General features: G+C 52.3%; 1 protein-coding gene across 1 annotated transcript in view; it reads right to left on the bottom strand.

Moving 5' to 3' along the window:
- Positions 1–1,729: 1,729 nt before the first annotated feature.
- VWA5B1 (von Willebrand factor A domain containing 5B1) overlaps positions 1,730–18,727 on the bottom strand; it is a 54,610-nt gene continuing 37,612 nt past the window's right edge. The window contains exons 13-22 of the mRNA XM_035020225.1: positions 18,059–18,242; positions 16,981–17,171; positions 13,229–13,430; positions 12,447–12,761; positions 10,419–10,556; positions 7,943–8,074; positions 5,556–5,630; positions 4,882–4,951; positions 4,241–4,358; positions 1,730–2,760 (exon numbers count right to left, since the gene is read on the bottom strand). Of these exons, the coding sequence (XP_034876116.1) occupies positions 2,254–2,760; positions 4,241–4,358; positions 4,882–4,951; positions 5,556–5,630; positions 7,943–8,074; positions 10,419–10,556; positions 12,447–12,761; positions 13,229–13,430; positions 16,981–17,171; positions 18,059–18,242 (1,932 nt within the window). The 3' untranslated portion in view covers positions 1,730–2,253. The remainder of the gene's footprint in view (positions 2,761–4,240; positions 4,359–4,881; positions 4,952–5,555; positions 5,631–7,942; positions 8,075–10,418; positions 10,557–12,446; positions 12,762–13,228; positions 13,431–16,980; positions 17,172–18,058; positions 18,243–18,727) is intronic.

Here is an 18,727-nt window from a genome sequence, read left to right on the forward strand (position 1 = left end):
CCAGCAACTGTTCCTGGAGCAGGATCCGAGGACATTCCCTGGAGAAGGGGGTGGTACACCTACCACCTTGCTGGGTTCTCGGTTACTCCTTCCAGTTCCACACTGGGCCACCTTGAACCTGCTCACTGTCCACATTGAGCCTGGAGACCCTGAATCAGGTGGCTCGGGAGGCTGGTGGCCCAGTCCAGTCTCATCGTGTTGAGAGGAGAGGGGCCCAGAAAGCACACATAACTGGTTCAAGGTTACACAGACAAGTCCATGGTCACTAAGGGGTAAGCATCACAAAGGCAGAGAATCTGGGAAAGTTGGAGCAGGGGCAGCGCCCCAGCTCCTGCGCACCCAGCAAGGGGAAGCCACTTGCCCAAACGAGTGCCAGGAGTTCCCACCCTCGGCCTGACAGGTGCTTCCACTAATGGTGGGCCAAGGAGGGGATGTCACACCCCTCTCTCCCTACCCCGAAGCTGGGGCTGCTGGCTGCATGAGTGTTACTTTTGTGCGGGGAGGTGTGTAGGGAGGCGACAAGGCTGTCCTCACACCTGCTTGAGGCCTTGAGCAAGAGAGCCTAAAACCCTTATCCCGCTCAGTGGCACTGATTTTAAGCCAACGGCCCAGACTGTCATCCATGCGCCACCTGGGGTGGTGGTGGCCACGGTGCTGGTGACTGCCCGGCTGGGTTCCTCCCCAGAGGGTGATTCTAAAGCACAACACTCAGCCAAGCAGCAGACAGGACTTTATATGAGGTCTCCAGCCCCTTCCCCTCCCTTGGGGATGGATCACCAGGTTTTCGGAGCCTCAGCTGGACCCCAGGGGAGGGAGGCCCTCCTGGGGGATTTTGCAGCACGGCAGGCGGGCAGGGCAGGGCCCCAAATCCAGGGCAGGCTGTGTGGGGGGCAGGATACCACATCTTCTTCTCTACGCCCGAAGGGCATTCTGCTGGAGCCCCTCTATCCCTCCGCACCTGCTGAAGACCAGGCATTTCTCGAGTCTTCGTGAGGCTGGGACGTGTGCCAGAGCCCACAGCCCCTCCACAGGTCAGTTTGCTCTGTGGGGACCTCCAGATCTCCCTGGAGAGGGACTGGCTTTGTGCCAGGGCCCTGGGGCCCGAAGGGACCACTTGGTGAAGAGACATTAAGGCCTGGAGAGGGTGGTGTGTGGGTTCAGCCTGGAGTCCCAGGCTGCTGGACTTCCAGAGGAGTCTTCAGGGCAGAGACGACTGGGCGCCAGCCCCCAGGGAATCTGAGGCTGCGCCCGTCACCACAGGGTACATGTGGGCTTGAGAGAGGGAAGTGCCCAGGGTCTCTCTGCTGGACAATTCAAGAGTCCTTCATTTCTTTGAATAAATCCCCCTCCCAGCTGAAGCTCTTGGCCCCAAATGCGCTGCAGCCAAGCACTGGTTCTTTGTTGCAGAGAGGGACCCCGAGACCCCAGAATGGAGCCGACGCGGGGGCTCGCGTGCCCCTCAGCGCCAGCGGAGGTCGCCTCGCACAATTCCTGAAACTGTGCAAATTATTTAAGGTGTTGCCTGGTTTCTCCACCGGCTTCTGTGACCATGTCTATTTTGTTTGGACTATTTTTGCACAGACTGAAGCTTAGTTTTCACACCTCCACTGGCAGGGGGTCTCCTCTTGGCCTCCCGCCTCCTCTTCTCAGACTGGAGGTCACCGAGAGTCTGCAAACTAGAATATACTAAGGGCTTCCAAGCCCGGGGAAAAGGCCCCTGAGTGACTCTTTGTAACATGTTGGGAAGGATGGTTCTCCAGTGGGTTTGTAAGTGGGATTTCGGGGTGCTGGACTGTCACCGTGGAGACAAGGTGGTCTCCCGTGCCTAGACGCGAGCTCGCGGGTCTGGTTACTGACAGTCTTTGGGTTCGCTCATCCACCCTTTTATTTTGGGGGGGCGTTGCCCACGGGACCCTCTTCCAGAGAGAACTGGGGTTTAAACTGTATTTTCTCTCTCCCCACCCCACGGCTGCCTGGGCATCCGGCCGAGAGGAACCTTGGGAGCATCTAGAGATCTAGTCCAACTCCCTCACCTCACGCACTTCTTTTACAGGTGGGGAAACTGAGGCCCAGACAGGGGGTAGGGGCTGGCCTACAATCGCACAGCTAGGTGGTAGCAAATTTGGGATTGAACTCAGGCCTCCTGACTGCCAGTCCAGGGCTCTTTCTAGCAACCGTTATATTGGCTACAGCTGCAAAAGCTCCCCCCGCCAGGCCCGCATGGTCCCCCCCTCTCCTCCCTTCCCGCCCCGACTACACGTAATTCGGGTTATAGCAGAGCATGTTGAACTCCAGGTTCTCGTCCCAGTGCCTCAGCAGCACGAAGAGCTGGCGGGCGGCCGCCTTGAGTGTGCCCCGCGTGCGGCCCTCGGGCACCTCCTGCTGCTCCAGCCACCAGTTGGCTTTGGCGGCCACCAGCTCCCACTCAACGAAGTAGGAGGCCGAGCTGTGCTCCAGCCACGCCAGCGCCACCACCGTGGCCCACAGCTTCCCCGTGTGTTCTGTCACGGCCCTGGGCTCCCAGCCTGGCTTGGCCTCCCCCAGAGGCTCCGGGGAGAAGCCATCACAGGAGGGGTGCTGCGCGGAGGGGCTGGGGCACAGCTGGGGGCTTGGGGTCTTAGACTCAGGCTGGCGGGCGGTGAGGGACACTCGGTGGCAGGTGAAGGGTGAGGTCCACTTGAGCTTCTCCATGGGGATGTGGATGGCCTCGCAGAAGGCTTGGTTGAGCAGGAAGGCTCCGGAGGCCAGCTGCAGAGACACCTGTGTGTGGGGGAGCCCCTCAGTGGGCCTCAAACTTTTTAGCCTGTGGAGTCCCAGGCCGTGCAAAAGCCTGGGTCCACATAGCCCGCCCATTCGTCCCCCCTCCCTGCCCCCAGCCTGCCCCTCGCGCCTGGGAGATCTGCGGGACACCCCGGCCAACCGGGCATCTCTGAGCTTATCCCACGGGCCCTTCAGACTGATCAGGCCCAACCCAACATCTTCCCCTCACACCTGCCTCTTGTCCTGCGCAGGTGGGCCCCGCTCGGCCACTGGGGCCGTCCACTGCCATCCGACACACTCTGGGCAGCTCACCTCCCAGTCCCTCCTCCACACTGATCAGTTTCTAAGTCCCAACAGGTGTACTTTCGACTCAGCTCTGCAACCCACCAGCTGCTTCCACTTTCCTCCCCTGCGCCATCCCCCCAGCTCCTCCTCTTTCCCGAATTTGAAGGGTTTTGGTAAGGCACAGACCATGGCGCTCTTTGGAGGCCATCAGCTCAGTGACTTCAAGTTTCTCTTAGAATCAGCGATTTCCAGATCGCTGGCTCATCCTCAACTATCCCCCCGCCGCCCACCCCCAATTCTCCGGCCCCCAAGCTCTCTCCTCTCTCCACTGCCGGCCATGACTCCTCATCCTTCAGGTCTCGGTCTGACTACTGTACTCCTCAGGCAGTCAGGCTTCCTTCCTCCCTGACCTCAAGCCTGAAGTGGTGTCCCTCCGGCCGTCACATGTCCCGCACTAAACCCGACCTCTGCTCTCACATCGCCCAAGCATCAGGAGTGTCTGGTTCCTTGTCCATGTCCCCACTAGGCACTGAGTGCCATGAGCTCAGGGACTATGTCCATCCAGTTCAAGGTTGCCTCCCAGGGTCTAGCACGGTGCCTGGCCCCACAAACACTTAATACAAGCACCGTGCTCTGCAGCCCAGGAGGTTTGGAAATTCAATGTGACACTATGCGTTGGGTGTGTGGGGCCTGGGGCTGTGTGGTGCAGCTCACACTGGGGCCCCTCTCCCAGCACCCTCTAGTCCCCAAGCCCCGCTGGGCCCCCTTGCTCTTCAATGCAGAGACCCCCCCCCCCCGCCCCCGGGCTTCTCACCCTGCCACAGCATGCTGGGCTGTCTGCAGAGTCGCTTGCTAAACATGGTGCGTGTCCCTGGGGTGTTAATTTTACTTACTTGTGAGCTATTTTGAGGCTTATTTTTATGTATTGGAAAATAAACACACATAGATGGTGGAGTAGAATGCAAAATTCCTGTGAATTTTTTAAAGCAAAGAGAGCAGATTGCAAAGAATATTCGTGATGCTGGTGCTGGCTTCTAGCAACACTCTTAGGCCCCCGGCCCTTGCCCTGCTGGCTACTTGGGTGGGAAGCTCTCAGTCTTCTTCCCTTTGTGAAGGGGGAGAGGTGGGCAGGAGGCTCACAGGAAGGCCCCTCGGAGTGTGTTGGGGGTTGAGGTCTGGGGTCTGGGACACTCACCAGCGGGATATAGTCGAAACTCTGGCTCCCCGGGGTTGACTCTGGAGCCTTGGTCAGTGGCTTGCTCAGGAAGCCCTTGGCTGCTCGAGTCAGCAGCCTGGACTTGCTCAGATTCAGCCTGTGTGGGTGGAACCGGGCAAGAGTGGCCAGAGCTGCCCCCCTGGTGTCCCTGGTCATCCCACCCCCCAGCGCCCGCTCAGCCGCCTCCGAAAGTCAGGGCCAGAAGGAAGGTGACAGATGGCTTTCTCCGACTTCCTCATTTGACAGCTGGGGAAACTGAGGCCCAGGGAGGGGGGCTTGCGTTTCCCGAGTCACTCAGTGAGTTAGCAGCAGCCTAGATGAGGAACACGTTAGTGTTCTTTCTGTGACCCTCTTCTGATAGTGTATTCTTGTTTAGCCCAGTGGTCAGAGAATCTTAGGCTAGCCCTCCCAGGGGGTTTGCACCTGCATGGAGACCATGGACATGTCGGGGGGCTTCCACAGTGCGAAACCGGAAGACAGTGTATCTGGGGGTAGGAGGCCTTCTCGATACCCTTCAGATTGTTCATTTTTGTCTAAATGTCAGGCTGGGCCTGCTTTCTGCCTCCCAAGCCGGGGATGGCCCCGGGGGTCAGCCTACCTCTGGTGGAAATCCCACGTACCTGGATCCAAAGAGAGAGTCTGAGGTCTTGAAGGAAGAAAGGGTATTGGTGGCCAGACTGCGCAGGGGACCTGGAGAGCCACAGAATGACGGTTGGGGCCAAGCGGGGAAACAGAGGCCTGGAGAGGAGAAGGGGCCTGCCTACATCCCTAGGGGTCCAAGCTAACCGTTAGGCTGCAGGGCTGCTTTTGACCCAGGTGGTGTCAGGAAGGGTGAAATACGTATGTTCACGTGTAAGAAATAGGCCTCCAAGTTTCCGTGGCTGGTGGCTGCTGGTGTCTTCTGGAAGGTTACCCATGGGAGGCAGTGATGGCTTCGTATCAGACCCCTCATCCCTGAGTGGGGACATCGAATTTCCTTCCCTGGCACATTGCTGGAGGCTTTTAAGCAGAGTTAGGTGGTAGAATGGTCCCTCAGCTGGGAACTGGGAGGTCCGGTTCCAGGCCCGGTGTTGTCACTAACTTGCTGTGTGACCTTGGGCAAGTCACTTTACCTCTCTGAGTCTTAGTTTCCACGTCGTTAGATTAAGGATACTCCTATTAATCTCACACAGGGATGTTTTGAGGAATAAATGAACCACTGAGGACTTTGTTGGGCTAAGACACTCTCCTGGCCCAAGGATCAATCACTGCCACCATCTTAATTAAGGACGGAGTTGGCTGACTGCCTACTCACCTTCGGAAGCAACATACTTCTCACGGCCCGGGGACGTGATCTCACTGAAGGGCGCGGTGGGGCTTTCCTCCATATCTACAACAGATGATGAAGCCAGTGAGGCCTGAGCTCCTCTGGCCCTCCCTTTCTCACCTCTCATCCTCCCAAGGAGAGTGAAGGTCCAAATTCACAGTACCTGGGGGTGGGCTGGGGGAGCAAGGTCAGGGTTTCCACCCCTGCTTGTGTGGGCCTTTGTCTTCCAGAGAGAACACCATTGCTCCCCCATAAGAGTCAGATACACCTGGATTCAAATCCCAACTCCCCCACTAACTAGCTGTGTCACCCCGGGAAAGTTACTTCCTTTATAAGTTTAGACTGAAAATTGGGGATCGGACTATCCATCTCACAGTGTTGTTGTAGGGATCAAGGGAGGTAATACCCAGCTAGTGCTTAGTGCCTGGCCCAAGGGAAGTGCTCAATAAAGCCCCGAGCTATAGACCTAGCAGGGCAATGGGAGCAGGTCAGGGGCCTGAGGGTGGGGGGAGAGGTGGGCATCAGCTCACCAGGTCTGTGCCTCACTGAGGAGGGGCTCATGCCAACTCTGCAGGAGGCACCAGAACATGGCACTGACTTGTCAGAGGGCCCTGAGCCTCAGTTTCCCCATCTGTAAAATGGGGGATAATAACTGTACATAGTCTGTTCAATATGCATCATCAGGGTGATTATTCTTATGATCGTTATTTCAAGGGCTGGACCAGGATGGGCAATATACCACAAGGGAAGAGTATAAAATATGGAAAAGTCTTCAGGCACACAATTTATCAAAGCCTCTGTCTCCCCTCTGAGACCATTAGTGGCTCTGTGAGGGCCCAGAAGCTCTGTTTATCGCTGGGGGCTCGGGGGCAGCACCACAGCGAATTAGGGACTGGATGTGGAGCAACTGAGGCAGGCGGGAGGCCAGCAGCATGGTAGTTCACCTCATGGGCTCTGGAGCCAAGCACTGCCTGGGTTCAAGTCTTGGCTCTACCATGTATCTGCTGTGTGACACTGAGTAAGTCACTTAACTTCTCTGAGCCTCGCTTTCCTCACCAACTTTGTCAGACGCTTGGAGGAAATTAGATTAGAACAGCGCCCAGCACAAAGAAAACTCACAGGACGTGTTAGCTATTGTCATCCTTGGGAGAGAAAGGGCTTGGGATAGAATAAGAGTTTAGAAGTTACAGACACTTGGGTGTGAATCAGAGGTCAATGAAAAGAAGGGATTGGGGTGCCTGGGTGGCTCAGTTGGTTAAGGGTCCGACTCTTGATTTCGGCTCAGGTCATGATCTCAGGGTGGTGGGATCAGCCCCACGGCAGGCTCCGGCTCAGTGGGGAGACTGCTCAGGATTCTCTCTCTCCGTCTGCCCCTCCCCCTGCTCTCTCTCAAAATAAAGAAATAAATCTTAAAAAAAAAAAGAAGGGATTTGTGATTTTGATGGAAGCCATGGGCCACCAAGAACTGGGCTATGGAGAAATGAAAAGGTAGCTAGAAATTTCCTCTAGACGGGAAGCCCAGCTTGGCTCAGGGGTTCCAGCAGCTTCCCCCACCCCCAGTTTGGGAGGCTCTGAGGGACCAAAGAGCTGGCAGAGCTTTTTAGTTCTGTAGTTACGCATTCTTCTACCCCTCACACACTGTTCCTTTTTTTACTCCATCAATGTCTGTGAGAACTTTCGAGTCCCCCAGGTAAAAAATTATCATGATCTGGGTGTCTGGCCTAGGGGCCAGGTGGGACTTCTGATGTCCTTCCCATGCATAGAAGAAGGCAGGAGATACATGAGAGGGCACGAAGGAAGGGGTTAGGACCTACTGCAGCAGCCAGGCTGTCTATGGAGGGACCAAAAGACATGCAGACATTCAGGAAACAGAGGGTTAAAGCTATCCTGTGAATTAGTGCCAGGTCACAAAAGGGTCAAATCATGGATGCTTAAGCCATAGGCACAACGAAATCAGGCAAAGGCAGAAAGGAAGCTTTGGGAATTCTGAAAGAAGCAGATGGTAGGACCCAAACAGATGGAACTACCTCTTGGCCCTCGCTTTTCCCCTTGTTTATTAGTTTTCCTGGCATTTGGTGCCTGGGAGGACTCAAGAGATTGGAGTCAGGGAACAGCCCCTGGGCTCTGCAGACTTTGAAAGGGGAGAGGTGGAGGGATGGTGCGGGCCCACGGCCCCCGGCAGCTCTCTCAGCAAAGCTGTGTTCACGGAGGCATACTTGGGCCAAGCTGAGCCTCCGAGAGCCTGGGAGGCCTGGCCTCACCCTGGTCCTGCAGGGGGCCCAGAGGGCAGACTCAGAGCCTGGCTTCCAGGGGGCCTTGGATACCAGGGTGCCTCTGGGGCCCAGGCTTCAGAACACGCCTGAGGCAGCTCTTACTTAGGTTCTGGAATTTGCCATCTCCTGCTGCCGAGTCTTCCCCGAGCAGGGTCTGAGACCGTCCGAAGCCAGCAGCAGCGCCCCTCCACTGTCGGGTCAGGACCTGAGAGTTGATCATCCGCCATGCAGCACCTTCATGAGGACAAGGAGAAGGGGTCAGATGGATACACTTGGGTCAGTCCTTGGCCTCTCCCCCAGGGCCGGCAGGAATGATTCTGCCTTCAGTCTGTCACTTGTCCAGAGACAGAAAGACATTGTACAACGTAAGACCATGAGCTTTGGAGCCAGAATGACCTGGGTTTGAACCTCAGCCCCATCTCTTAGTAGCTGGATGGGGTGCTAGCCACTTTGTGCCTCAGTTTCCTCATCTGGAAAATGGGGATAATAACCTTGCCAGGTCCATGCTATGGCCAAGACAATGCTCAGGAAGCAGCAATATTTTCTAGTTAGTTAAAAGTCTGCTTTTCTCAAGAACACCCAATTTTCCTTCTCTCCTAGTTTGTGGTCTCAGAGACCAGGGTCCCCATTCCCCTCCCACAGGACAGGGCCTCACCAACGGGGGACGGATAAAGAGAGATGAAGCTATAGCACTCTCAAGTGTGTTTTGGGGAACCCCACTCTTGGAGAACACTAGTCTGTAAACTATTCCTTAAAAAAACGAGGAGTTCTAAGGGGAGGTAAGTTTGGAAGAAGCTGCAAAATACAGTCCCTTCTCTGAGCCTCCTGATGTATATTAACATACTAAAGGCTCTAACAAGTTCTGCAATCAAGAAAACACTGGGCGTTGAGCTTTATTTAATCCAGTGGTTCCTACATGTATTTCCTAAACTGGGACTTCCTAGTTTGTGCTGAATGGCCATGCTCAGGAAATGCAACTAGGGTTCTAGTTTCCTGAACCACACTTTGAGAAGTACTGATCCAGGTCTTAGGGGGCTGTGGGACTTGAGTTAAGACATGGGCCAGGTCCCTGAACCTTCTAGGCTGTGGGCTATAGACACTAGGATGGTCTGAGATGGGCGAGGCGGGTGAGATATCCTGAATGTCATTCAGGATGACAAAGCCCAGTGAATGAGAATGTCCAGTGGAGTAACAGTCTGGGCCTCTGGCCAGAACCTGAAATGAGAGCAACCCAAAGAGGGAACAGGGTCCTCGATGATTTTGATACCACAGATAAAAAACAGCAGGGGGAGGAGGGAGACAGGAACAAGGAGAGGCACATTTTGTTTTTAAACATTCTTTAGAAGTTCTGCTAAAAAAAAAAAAGAAAAAAAAGGAACTGCAGAGGATGCGAAAATGTAATTCAGGAAAGAAAAAGTACATATAGTTAATGTACCTATGAAAAGTATCTCACCAAAAAAACTAAAAAAATTCCCCAAAGAGAGATTCTTCCCTTGCCTACGAGCCTGGCAGCGTTTAGAAAGATAAGCAGCACACAGTGTTGGTGAAAAGCAGACCCCCAAACAACCTTTCCAGTCAGGTCACTTTGGCAAAACACATCCCAGTTTTAAATGGGCAGACGTTTTGATCTGCAATCTTACTTTGGAGAGTTAATTAACCCCTAGGAGATAACCAGACAGGGGCACAAAGATGTTCTTTGCACCATAATTTATGATAATCAAAAGGGGAATAAATTGAAGGTCTAGTACCTGGGGGGCTGGTGGCAAGGTTCTGATAAACCTTAAGTGGTAGTGGAGAGGAGTAGGAGAGAGTACAGATTCTGCAGCCAGGCCTCGAGATTCAAAGCCTGGCTCTGCCCCTCACTGCTGTGTGACCTTGGGCAAGTAACTTAACTCCCTCTGCCTCTACCTTCCCATCTGTAAAATGGGGATAATAATAGCATCTACTTTGTGGAGCCGTGTTGAGGATTAAGTCATTCGATGTAGATAAAGTGCTTTGGACCACTGTCTAATTGATGATGAAAGTAGAAAATACTGCAGCTATTAAAGTGGTGATAGACAGTCACCTTCATGGAAAGATTTTTTTCCACACCCACATTTGGTAGAACACAGCATATATTGGTATAATCCAATTCATGAAAAATTATCCTTTGATTTCTCTACATGTAGATATTCACAGCGAGAAGTCTGGAAGGATAGTCACACCAAGGAGGTAATTAGTTACTCATTTCTGGATGACTGTCAATTCCAGGCATTTTTATTTATTTTATGTCTTTCTATATTTTAGAATTTTCTACAGAGAGCACACACATTGTCCCAATTGGAAAAGTACAATAAAATCCTATTCATTCGGTGGGGAAAAGGGAGTGGGGTGGTTTCATTGCCTTCTGCAGAGCAGTGGCGGGGGGGTGCTCATGTACCCACCACCCTATGGTGACTGAATCATCGGCCAGGAGCCTTTTTGCTTCTAGGCCATTCCTAATACCCCTCTTGGCAGGTCTGTGCTCCTTTGTGTCCCAGCTCCCCTCTGACAGCCAAGGGGGGGCTGCTTGGCCCTCACACGTGCCCATCTGCCTTACCAGAGTTGGGGTACCCCACCACGGTGGGCAGGTACCGGCTCCTGCTCACGTCCACAGGCACAAAGACCGTATACTTGCTGATGACGTTGCAGGCCTTGCTGGCGTGCACAGCATTCACCTGGTAACGGCGGCTGGACCCTGTGGAGGGAGAAACCGGGGGTCAGTGTGTGGATCCGGAAAGTCCTACCTGGCACAGAACTTCTGGAAGCTAAAGGAAGGGCTAGACCAGTGGTCCCCATCTTTGGGATTCCATAAGCCCTTAAAATCAAGGGGTCTGCCCACTTGCCAGTTAAGGAGATTAACCCCCACCCCCAAGATTATTAACCTCCATCAACGTTTCATAAAATAAGGACATTTTAATGTAAAAGAGCTAAGACATCTAGGACAAAAAGATAGTTACACCCCTTAAATAACTTGAGTGTTATTAAAAAAAATCCTCTAGGTGTGCCTGGTGGCTGTCAGTGGAGTGTGCCACCCTCGATCTTGGGTTGTGAGTTAGAGCCCCAGGTTGGGTGTAGAGTCCACTTAAAAATAAAATCTAAAAAAAAAAAAACAACAACCAAACAACAACAACCCAACACCCCTCTACGTCACCTGTATTCTCTATTTTCATTTTGCAGCTATCCGATAAAAACTTTGCTGCAGGATTTCACAGGTACCCTGGCTGGGTGGGGACCCCTGGTCTGGCCCATTGGGACAATCTTGCAGAGAAGATTGAAAACCAGAGAGGGAGAGCACAAAACACAGGGTCACACAGTGAGTTAGTAATGGCCCTGGGATCAGAACTCAGGATGATCTGACCCCCAAACCCAAGTTCTTCCCACGGAACAAGTGAGCAGTCTCCATGGCTGGCTGCCTCTGAGGGCTGTGTGAAGAGTCAAGGTGGTGAGGGATTGTACAAATATTTTGTAAACTGTAAGGTGAGGTGCTCAGAAAAAAAAAAATGTGTTATACAAAAGTACAAATAATGTAAACTATAAGCAATATATATTACTGTATAAACAAAGCATGAACCTATCACAAATAGTGTTCTCTGTATCTATACCAATCTATTCTCCAAGCGTGCACCATCGTGATCTCAGGAATCACTGTCTTAGGAATGTTTGCCCCAATTCCTGAACTAAATTAGTTCCCTACCATCCCCGTTATAGGATTTCTTGGATCCCTGTATTTCTTAATAGTACTCAGGACAAATGCACTCAATTAATCGTGTGTATAATTATTTGATTCATGTCAGTTTCCCCGCTAGTCCGTGCCATAAGGATGGGGATTGTGGTGGTCACTGCACTGTTGAGCCTGGCCCCGGGATGATCCAAAAGTAATAAATGGCGTTGATGAGTGGGTGAGTGGACCAACTAGGTCTAGTGGGTTCCGTAAGAAGGTGTGGTCCCAGGGGAGCAGGTCAGGGGCTAGGGCTGGCCCCATTGTTCTGTCTCTGGAGCCCTACAGGGGGCGCTGCAAGGAGAAGCCCTGGGAGGTGAGAAGGAACGGGGGACTGCAGCAGAGGGAAAAAGGAAAGAGAGGACAGATCACCGGATCACGGGACGGGGTGGGAGGGGTGGAGGAGGCCAGGGCTGGCGGGGAGGCGTCTGGGGGCTGGGGGACGGGGGTGATCAAGGAAAGGATGGAACCCTGGGCTGTGTGTGTGTGTGTGTGTGTGTGTGTGTGCGGGGAAGGGGGAAGTGGAGGGTGGGGCTGGGAGTGCTGGGGCAGAGGGGAGACACCTGGAGGCAGCGGTGGGGGACAAGAGGTGGAGCACTAGACACTGGCAGGGCTGTGGGAAGAAGGAGGTTGCCGAAGCCTGGGGAGGAGAGGGGGTCACCGGTGGGTGGGCCGGGAGGGGGATGGGGCGGGGCCCGGGTGTGGGGAGGAGGAGAGAGGATCGGGGGGGGGGGGCGTGGGATGGGGCATGGGGCGGGGCTTGCGGAGGGGGCGGGGCCCGGAAATGGGGAGGGGGTAGGATGGGGCATGGGGCGGAGCTGTGAGGAGGGGCTCCGGAGGCGGTCCGGAGCGCGCAGGCAGACTCACCTGGCTCGATCTCGCCCTCGCGCTCCGCCAGCTGCTCGAAGTCGCGGATGATGGCGCGGGCCGCCAGGTGGTGGAAGGTCTCGCTCCACAGGTCGGCGTCGTGTGCCCCTCCCCGCTCCGGGCCGGGGGGCCCCAGCTCAAAGGTCACTTCCCACTGCAAACGTTGGCTGTCGCGCAAGCCCTTGACCACGGCCTTGCCCAGCACCGGGCCTGGAGTGGGGGGCCTGCCGGGATTGATCCGCTCCTCGGACTCTGCCGGGGGCTCCCAGTCCGAGGACGTCTCAGTCTCGAAGGCGGAAGGGTGATGGGACGGCTCTGCGGGCGGAGGGACAACCAGAGGTCAACCCTCAGGGACGCCATTCCTCCCCAGGGCGCAGATATCGCGAAGCAAGTGCAGCCTTCTTCCCCCCACCCTCCACCTCAAGGAACACAGGAAGCCTTCCCTAGGACAGCTGGATGGTATGGACCTGTCCCCAAAATGGGGCAGACCCACCTCCAGGAATCCAGTGCCCGAGGGAGCCAGATAGGGTGGGGTGGGGACACTTGGGCAGCGAAGAGTGCAGCCACAGGGACATCTGGGAGCCTCAGTCAGCCCAAGGGCCAGGTTGATCGGGGAAAAGTGGGATTGGTGAGGTTCTCTGGCACGGATGGGCAACAGCCTGTCCTTCCCTCCAAGGGCACAGACAAAGGCATTTGCCCTCAATCCTATCATCTGACGCTGGGCTACAGCCAAGAATTCCTCCCTGTCCCCTGGTCAGGTCCTATACCCTGTGGGCACTTACCTAGGTCCCCAGGGCTACGGCTGTCTGAGGCAGGCTTCAGGCTAGACCCAAGATCCGGCTCTTTCATGGGGCTCCAGGTCTGGGTCTCCTGGCTGGAAGGCAGGCTGGGCTGGCAGCCTTGGGGCAGCAGAGAGGGCCTGCGGGCTCCTGGGCCGTGGAGTCTGGGGCCCTGGCTCAGGTCCAGACCACTGTTGAGCAAGGGCTAGGAGTACAAGAGGGAGGGGAGGAGGCTGAGCTCCTACTGGCTGCCCCTTCCCTCCACCCCTAGCCACAGCTCTTCCCCTGGGCAGCCCAGGTCCTTCTGCAGTACCCGAGGACACATAACCTACTCTCCACTACCCATGAGAACCATCAACACAAATAATCCCAAAGCATGGATGAAGTCCAAACCATGGAAAACCATGGAAAATCACATACCATGGATAATATTCTAAACCCACTCTTTTTTTTGCCATAAAGTTTAAAACTTTGTGTGTGTGTTGGGAGGAGGCTAAAATTATCAGCCTTTTCCTTATGTCTTCTCATATGTCATGCTTAAAAGGTCTTTCCCACTCAAAAAAAATTCTAGAATTTTTATGATTTATTTTTGTTTGCTTAAATCTTTGACTCACATGAAATTTATTTTGGTGTAAAGAAATAGGAACCAGCCTTTCCTTGATTTTCTTAGTACAGATCTCAACACCATTTATTAAATATGGTTCATTCATTGAGTTTCTAAGGTTTATCAATTCCCTACCTCTATCCTATCAAAGCTCTCATGTACATTGGTTTTATTTCTGGACTTTCTCTTCTGTGTTGTGGATTTAATCTGTCTATTCTTGTGCTGGTACAAAAAACACCAAAAGGCAAGGGATAAACTGGGAAATATATCTGCAACACGCATGACAAAGATCATTTTCAAGAAAAAGCTCTTATAAATCACTGGGGCAGGGGGAGCAGAGGTAGACTATGGGTTCAGGGCATCTATAGGCAATTCACAGAAAAAGTATCCAATAAACCCATGAAAAAAATGCTCTGCCTCATGAGCATTGCTCTAAATTACAATAAGTTACATGATTTTTTCCACCTTCCAGATTGGCAAATATTTAAACATTTGATGACACCCATTGTGGCCAACAGGGAGACAGGGTTTCTCTCGTGGACCGTTGATGGGAGTATGAACTTGAAATGTGCACAAGCTCATTTGACCCAACGATTCCATTTTTAGAAGTTCTGTGGAAATGCACAGGATGCGAATATCTTTGTGCATGTACTATAGATTTGTTGCAGTGTTGTTTGTAAAAGTGAATATCTGGACATTCTCAAAATGCACATCAATAGGGGTTGACAAGTTATGGAAGATCCATGCAATGGAAGGCCACACAACAAACACTGAAATGAAGGAGTCACATTTCTTCATACCCGTGTGCGAAGATGTCCAAGATCAAACATATTTTAAAAAAGTAAATTGCAACCATTCTGTATTTTGATTGTGGAGATATTTACATGACTATGCGTTCGTCAAAACTCACAGAACTGTTCACCAAAAAGAGGAATTTTACTGAATACCAAAAAAAAAAAAAAAAAGAATTAAAAAGACATTAAAAGTGTAAATTGGAGATTTACTTTTGGATTTTAGAGATATCCAATAATAATTGGATATAATTGGAGATTTACAATGTGATTATTCAAAACATATATGTGTGTTGCGTGTGTGTGTGTGTGTGTGTATTATTTCTGGAAGGGAACACTGACAATCAGTGGGTTCGGGCACAGGGAAGGGGTAATTTTATTTTTACTTTATACCTGCCTGAACTGTTTGAGAGTTTTTATTGCAAACTCTGAGTATGTATTACTTCTGTAATTAAAGAATATTAAATTAATTAAAAATGAATTTTGTGCCTCTGGGAGCACATATGCTTGGTAGGGGGAGAGGATGGGGGGCAAAAGCACTTGCAAGATGAAACAGAAAAAGTGGACTCTCAGGTTTTTAGGTCAACAGTTAACCATGGAGGCTTTCTTATCTCTATCAAGTATTTATTGGGAAGAGGATTGTGCCTCTCCTTTAGATAAGGGCTCCTAGGGCAGGGGCTGGGGTCCTCCTTCCTGTCTCCTCTGGGCCTGAGGTCCTGGAGATGGTACAAGGGTGTGAGAGAAGAAAGGGACTGGTCACTGGTAGGACGGCCTCGGTAGGAGCTGGTATCCAGCCAGGGCTGCTGGGTCCCAAGAGGTCCTTAATCCCCATCTCCCATCAGAGGCTGGGATTCCCCTCACCCCTGCCCCACCATCACCTCCACACTGAGAAACGGACGCTGCTACAGTTTCCATGGCAACGGGTTAGTCTAAGATTCAGCCCTTCACCCAGCCAGAGGCTGCAGGAAGGGTGTACGTGTGTGCGTGTGCATGCATGTGTGTGCGTTTGTACAAGTGTGTTGGGGAGAATCAGATTGGAGAAGAAGCCGAGCAGGCGACCAGGGAGACATGAGCAAAGATGGGTCAGAAGCAAGCAGGAGACAACAGATGCTAAGCTGCCCAGAGCTCTCACCAAGGAGAGTTGCATTTAAAAGACACCTACTGTATACCAGGGGTGCACCAGGCAGTTCATCTCCTATCAGCCATTGCCTGCAAGTCTTCCACTTAGAGTTGTCTCCCAGTCAATACCTGCTGATGGCAGTTAGCTCAATCAGCTGTACAAACTACTCTCCCCATTTCATAGATGGGGAAGTTGGGGCTCAGAGAGGGTAAGCAACATGTTTGAGGAGCGGAGTCCACCTGACTCCAAGATCAGTGTCTTCCGACCACATCAAATGATCCCTGACTAAGCACAGAGAAGGGCCTGCAGGGTCAAGGGGTCAATGTCTCTGCCCTTGGGGAGTGTAGGAGCTTATGGAGAGGCAGGGAGGGCTGGTGGTGGTGGGTGGGAGAGGGGAGACCGAAAGGGTCCTTTTATGGAATTTGACTCACAATGACAAAGCTACATGAAGCCCCTTCTTAAGAAAGTGGATAAGGTATGCAGATAATAACAAACACCAATTTGGTTTGGGACAGTATTTCTCCATCTGGTGGTTTTACCCTCTTCCTCAGGGGAATTTGGCAATGAGTGCAGACAGTTTTGGTCATCATGGTTGAAGGTGGTATTCAGTTGATAGAGGCCGGGCATGCTGCCAAACATTCTACAATACACAGGACAGCCCCTTCAACAAAGAATTATTGTGTCAATAGCGCTGAGGTTGAGAAACTTTGGTCCAGCTGAACAGTGGGTGACTAGTCCCGTTCTGGCTCTAATTCTGAGATGATCTCTGCCCTGAGTGAATGTACAACCCTTGGGATTTGCAGAAGGTGCAGTGTGAGGGAGGAGGGAAGTGAGGGCTTCGCAGGCAGAGGGTCCTGGGTTGCAATCCCCTGACTGGCTATGTGACCGTGGATAAGTCACTTGACCTTTCTGGCCCTCAATTTCCACATCTATACAGAGCGGGGGTGGTCAGCTCCCCCACTCCTTCCTCTCAGGAGTGCTATAAAACCAAATGAGTGTAGATGGGGCTGCTCTTTACCAGCTGGGAAGTGTCGCGTACAGAGAATGGGTGATGTCACTGAGTACTGGGTACCATTATTAGAAAGGGGCTCAGGCAGATGAAGATCCCCAAAAATGAGGAAGAAGACATTCATTTTGCAGTATAAGTAGTGGACAGGCTCCATCCTTGTGGATGAAGCAGGAGACAGCTCTGTCCCCGTCTATGGTCCCCCCGCAACTCCAACCTGCCCTGCTCAGGTACCTGCAAATCAATCTGCCACCACGGGGCATCTGTGCTGGTCTGGTTGGTGAGGTCCTGAAGCTTGGCTTTCCGAAGTCGGTATCTCCTGGCAGGCACTGTGGGGTCGCTGGCTGTGGGGGCCCTTGGGGAGGGCTTGTGGTTGGTGATCTGGTTGGTGCTATATGCCCGCCGTCGCTGGGAAAAGTCTAGACCTGGGTGGGTGGTGACAAGGGGTGCCGTCAGGGTGGAGGTCAGTGGGGAAAGAGAGAGAGGGGCTTGCATGCTCCTTTCCTGCTTGGAAACTTCTTGAGTTATCCATGGCTTGCCTGCTGAAATATTTGTAGATGTCTCACCTCCCTTGGCGTTCAAAGCCTTATGTAAACTGGTCCTAATCCATCTATCCGGCTACTGTCCTTTCTGCTCCTTTTTCAATGTACTGTGTGCTCCAGATGTACCAGATGAGCAATCACTTGTGTATGTGTTTTCTAATTTTCTAGGTGTCACATTTCTACATCTTTGCTCAGCCAGTTTCTACTGCCTGGAATCTCCTCTCCCATCCCACTTCTAAGAATCTGTGCCTTCATTATGTCTCTTGATATCGTCTAACAATGTGTCTTTCCTTGGGACCAGCCCCCCCAGAGCTTATTAAACTTTGCTGTGGTCCCTGTCACTCTGCTTCTATCAAAGTTAGAGCCAACTGTATCTCTTCCACTAGGCAGAGAGTTTCTGAAGGACAAGAGTCCATGTTTGCATCATCCTTGCTTCCCACGCTGTGTTCAGGACTTAGCCATGGTAGGTAATCAATAAATGCCCTATGAATGGAAATTAGCACCATAAAGAGGCTTTGGATGCAAACAGCTCTGGACCTGTCTGTACCCTCCCTCTTGCAGGTTTCATGAGCTTAGCCAAGTTGCTTAAGGGCTCCAAGCCTCAGTTTCATCATCTATAAAATCGGTGGAATAGGATCCATCCCTACAGCTGCTAACTATTCAGTGAGATTCTTTGTATAAAGTGCTCCGCACATAGTAAGTGCTCCGCAAAATGTAGCCATCATGGCCTTCCTGAAGAGAGAGTGAAGCACAAGGAACAGCAGACTAACCAGGATTAGTGGTGGAGTCTCCGATGGATGGCTGGGCATCTTTGGGCTGCCTCAGGTTGAAGTGTGACCCCACGCTCTTGGCACAGTTTCTGCTGTCTGGGCTGGGCCCCTCATCCTGGGAGTGGTAGAAGACGGAGCTGCTGGACCCCTGAGAGTGCAGCATGCTGTACCGTCTCCTCTTGTCCTGGAGGGAGGGAGAGAAAAGAGGGCTGGGAGTGGGGCTAGATGTCAGAAAGAACACCTGTAGGGCAGGCCGGGTGTGACGGGAGGTGGTGGGCGTTCCATCTTTGAGGATCTAGAATAACAGGAAAGCTTTTTGCTTGCTTGAGTAATTTAGGTAGACTTCTGTTCAAGAGATGGTGAATGGAACCAACTCTTCATAACATTTATATTGTTTATATATATATTTAAAGATTTTATTTATTTATTTGACAGAGAGAGACAGCAAGAGAGGGAACACAAGCAGGGGGAGTGGGAGAGGGAGAAGCAGGCTTCCCGCGGAGCAGGGAGCTGAATGCGGGGCTCGATCCCAGGACCCCGGGATCATGACCTGAGCCGAAGGCAGATGCTTAATGACTGAGCCACCCAGGCACCCCCTATATTGTTTATATTTTTAATTATCTTCTTTATTTAAAAAAATTTTTAAAGGTAATTCTCAATGCCACTGCT

The sequence above is a fragment of the Mirounga leonina genome, unplaced genomic scaffold (genome assembly GCF_011800145.1).
Source record: "Mirounga leonina isolate KUSES-001 unplaced genomic scaffold, KU_Mleo_1.0 Mir_173, whole genome shotgun sequence".
NCBI classification, from domain to species: Eukaryota; Metazoa; Chordata; class Mammalia; order Carnivora; family Phocidae; genus Mirounga; species Mirounga leonina.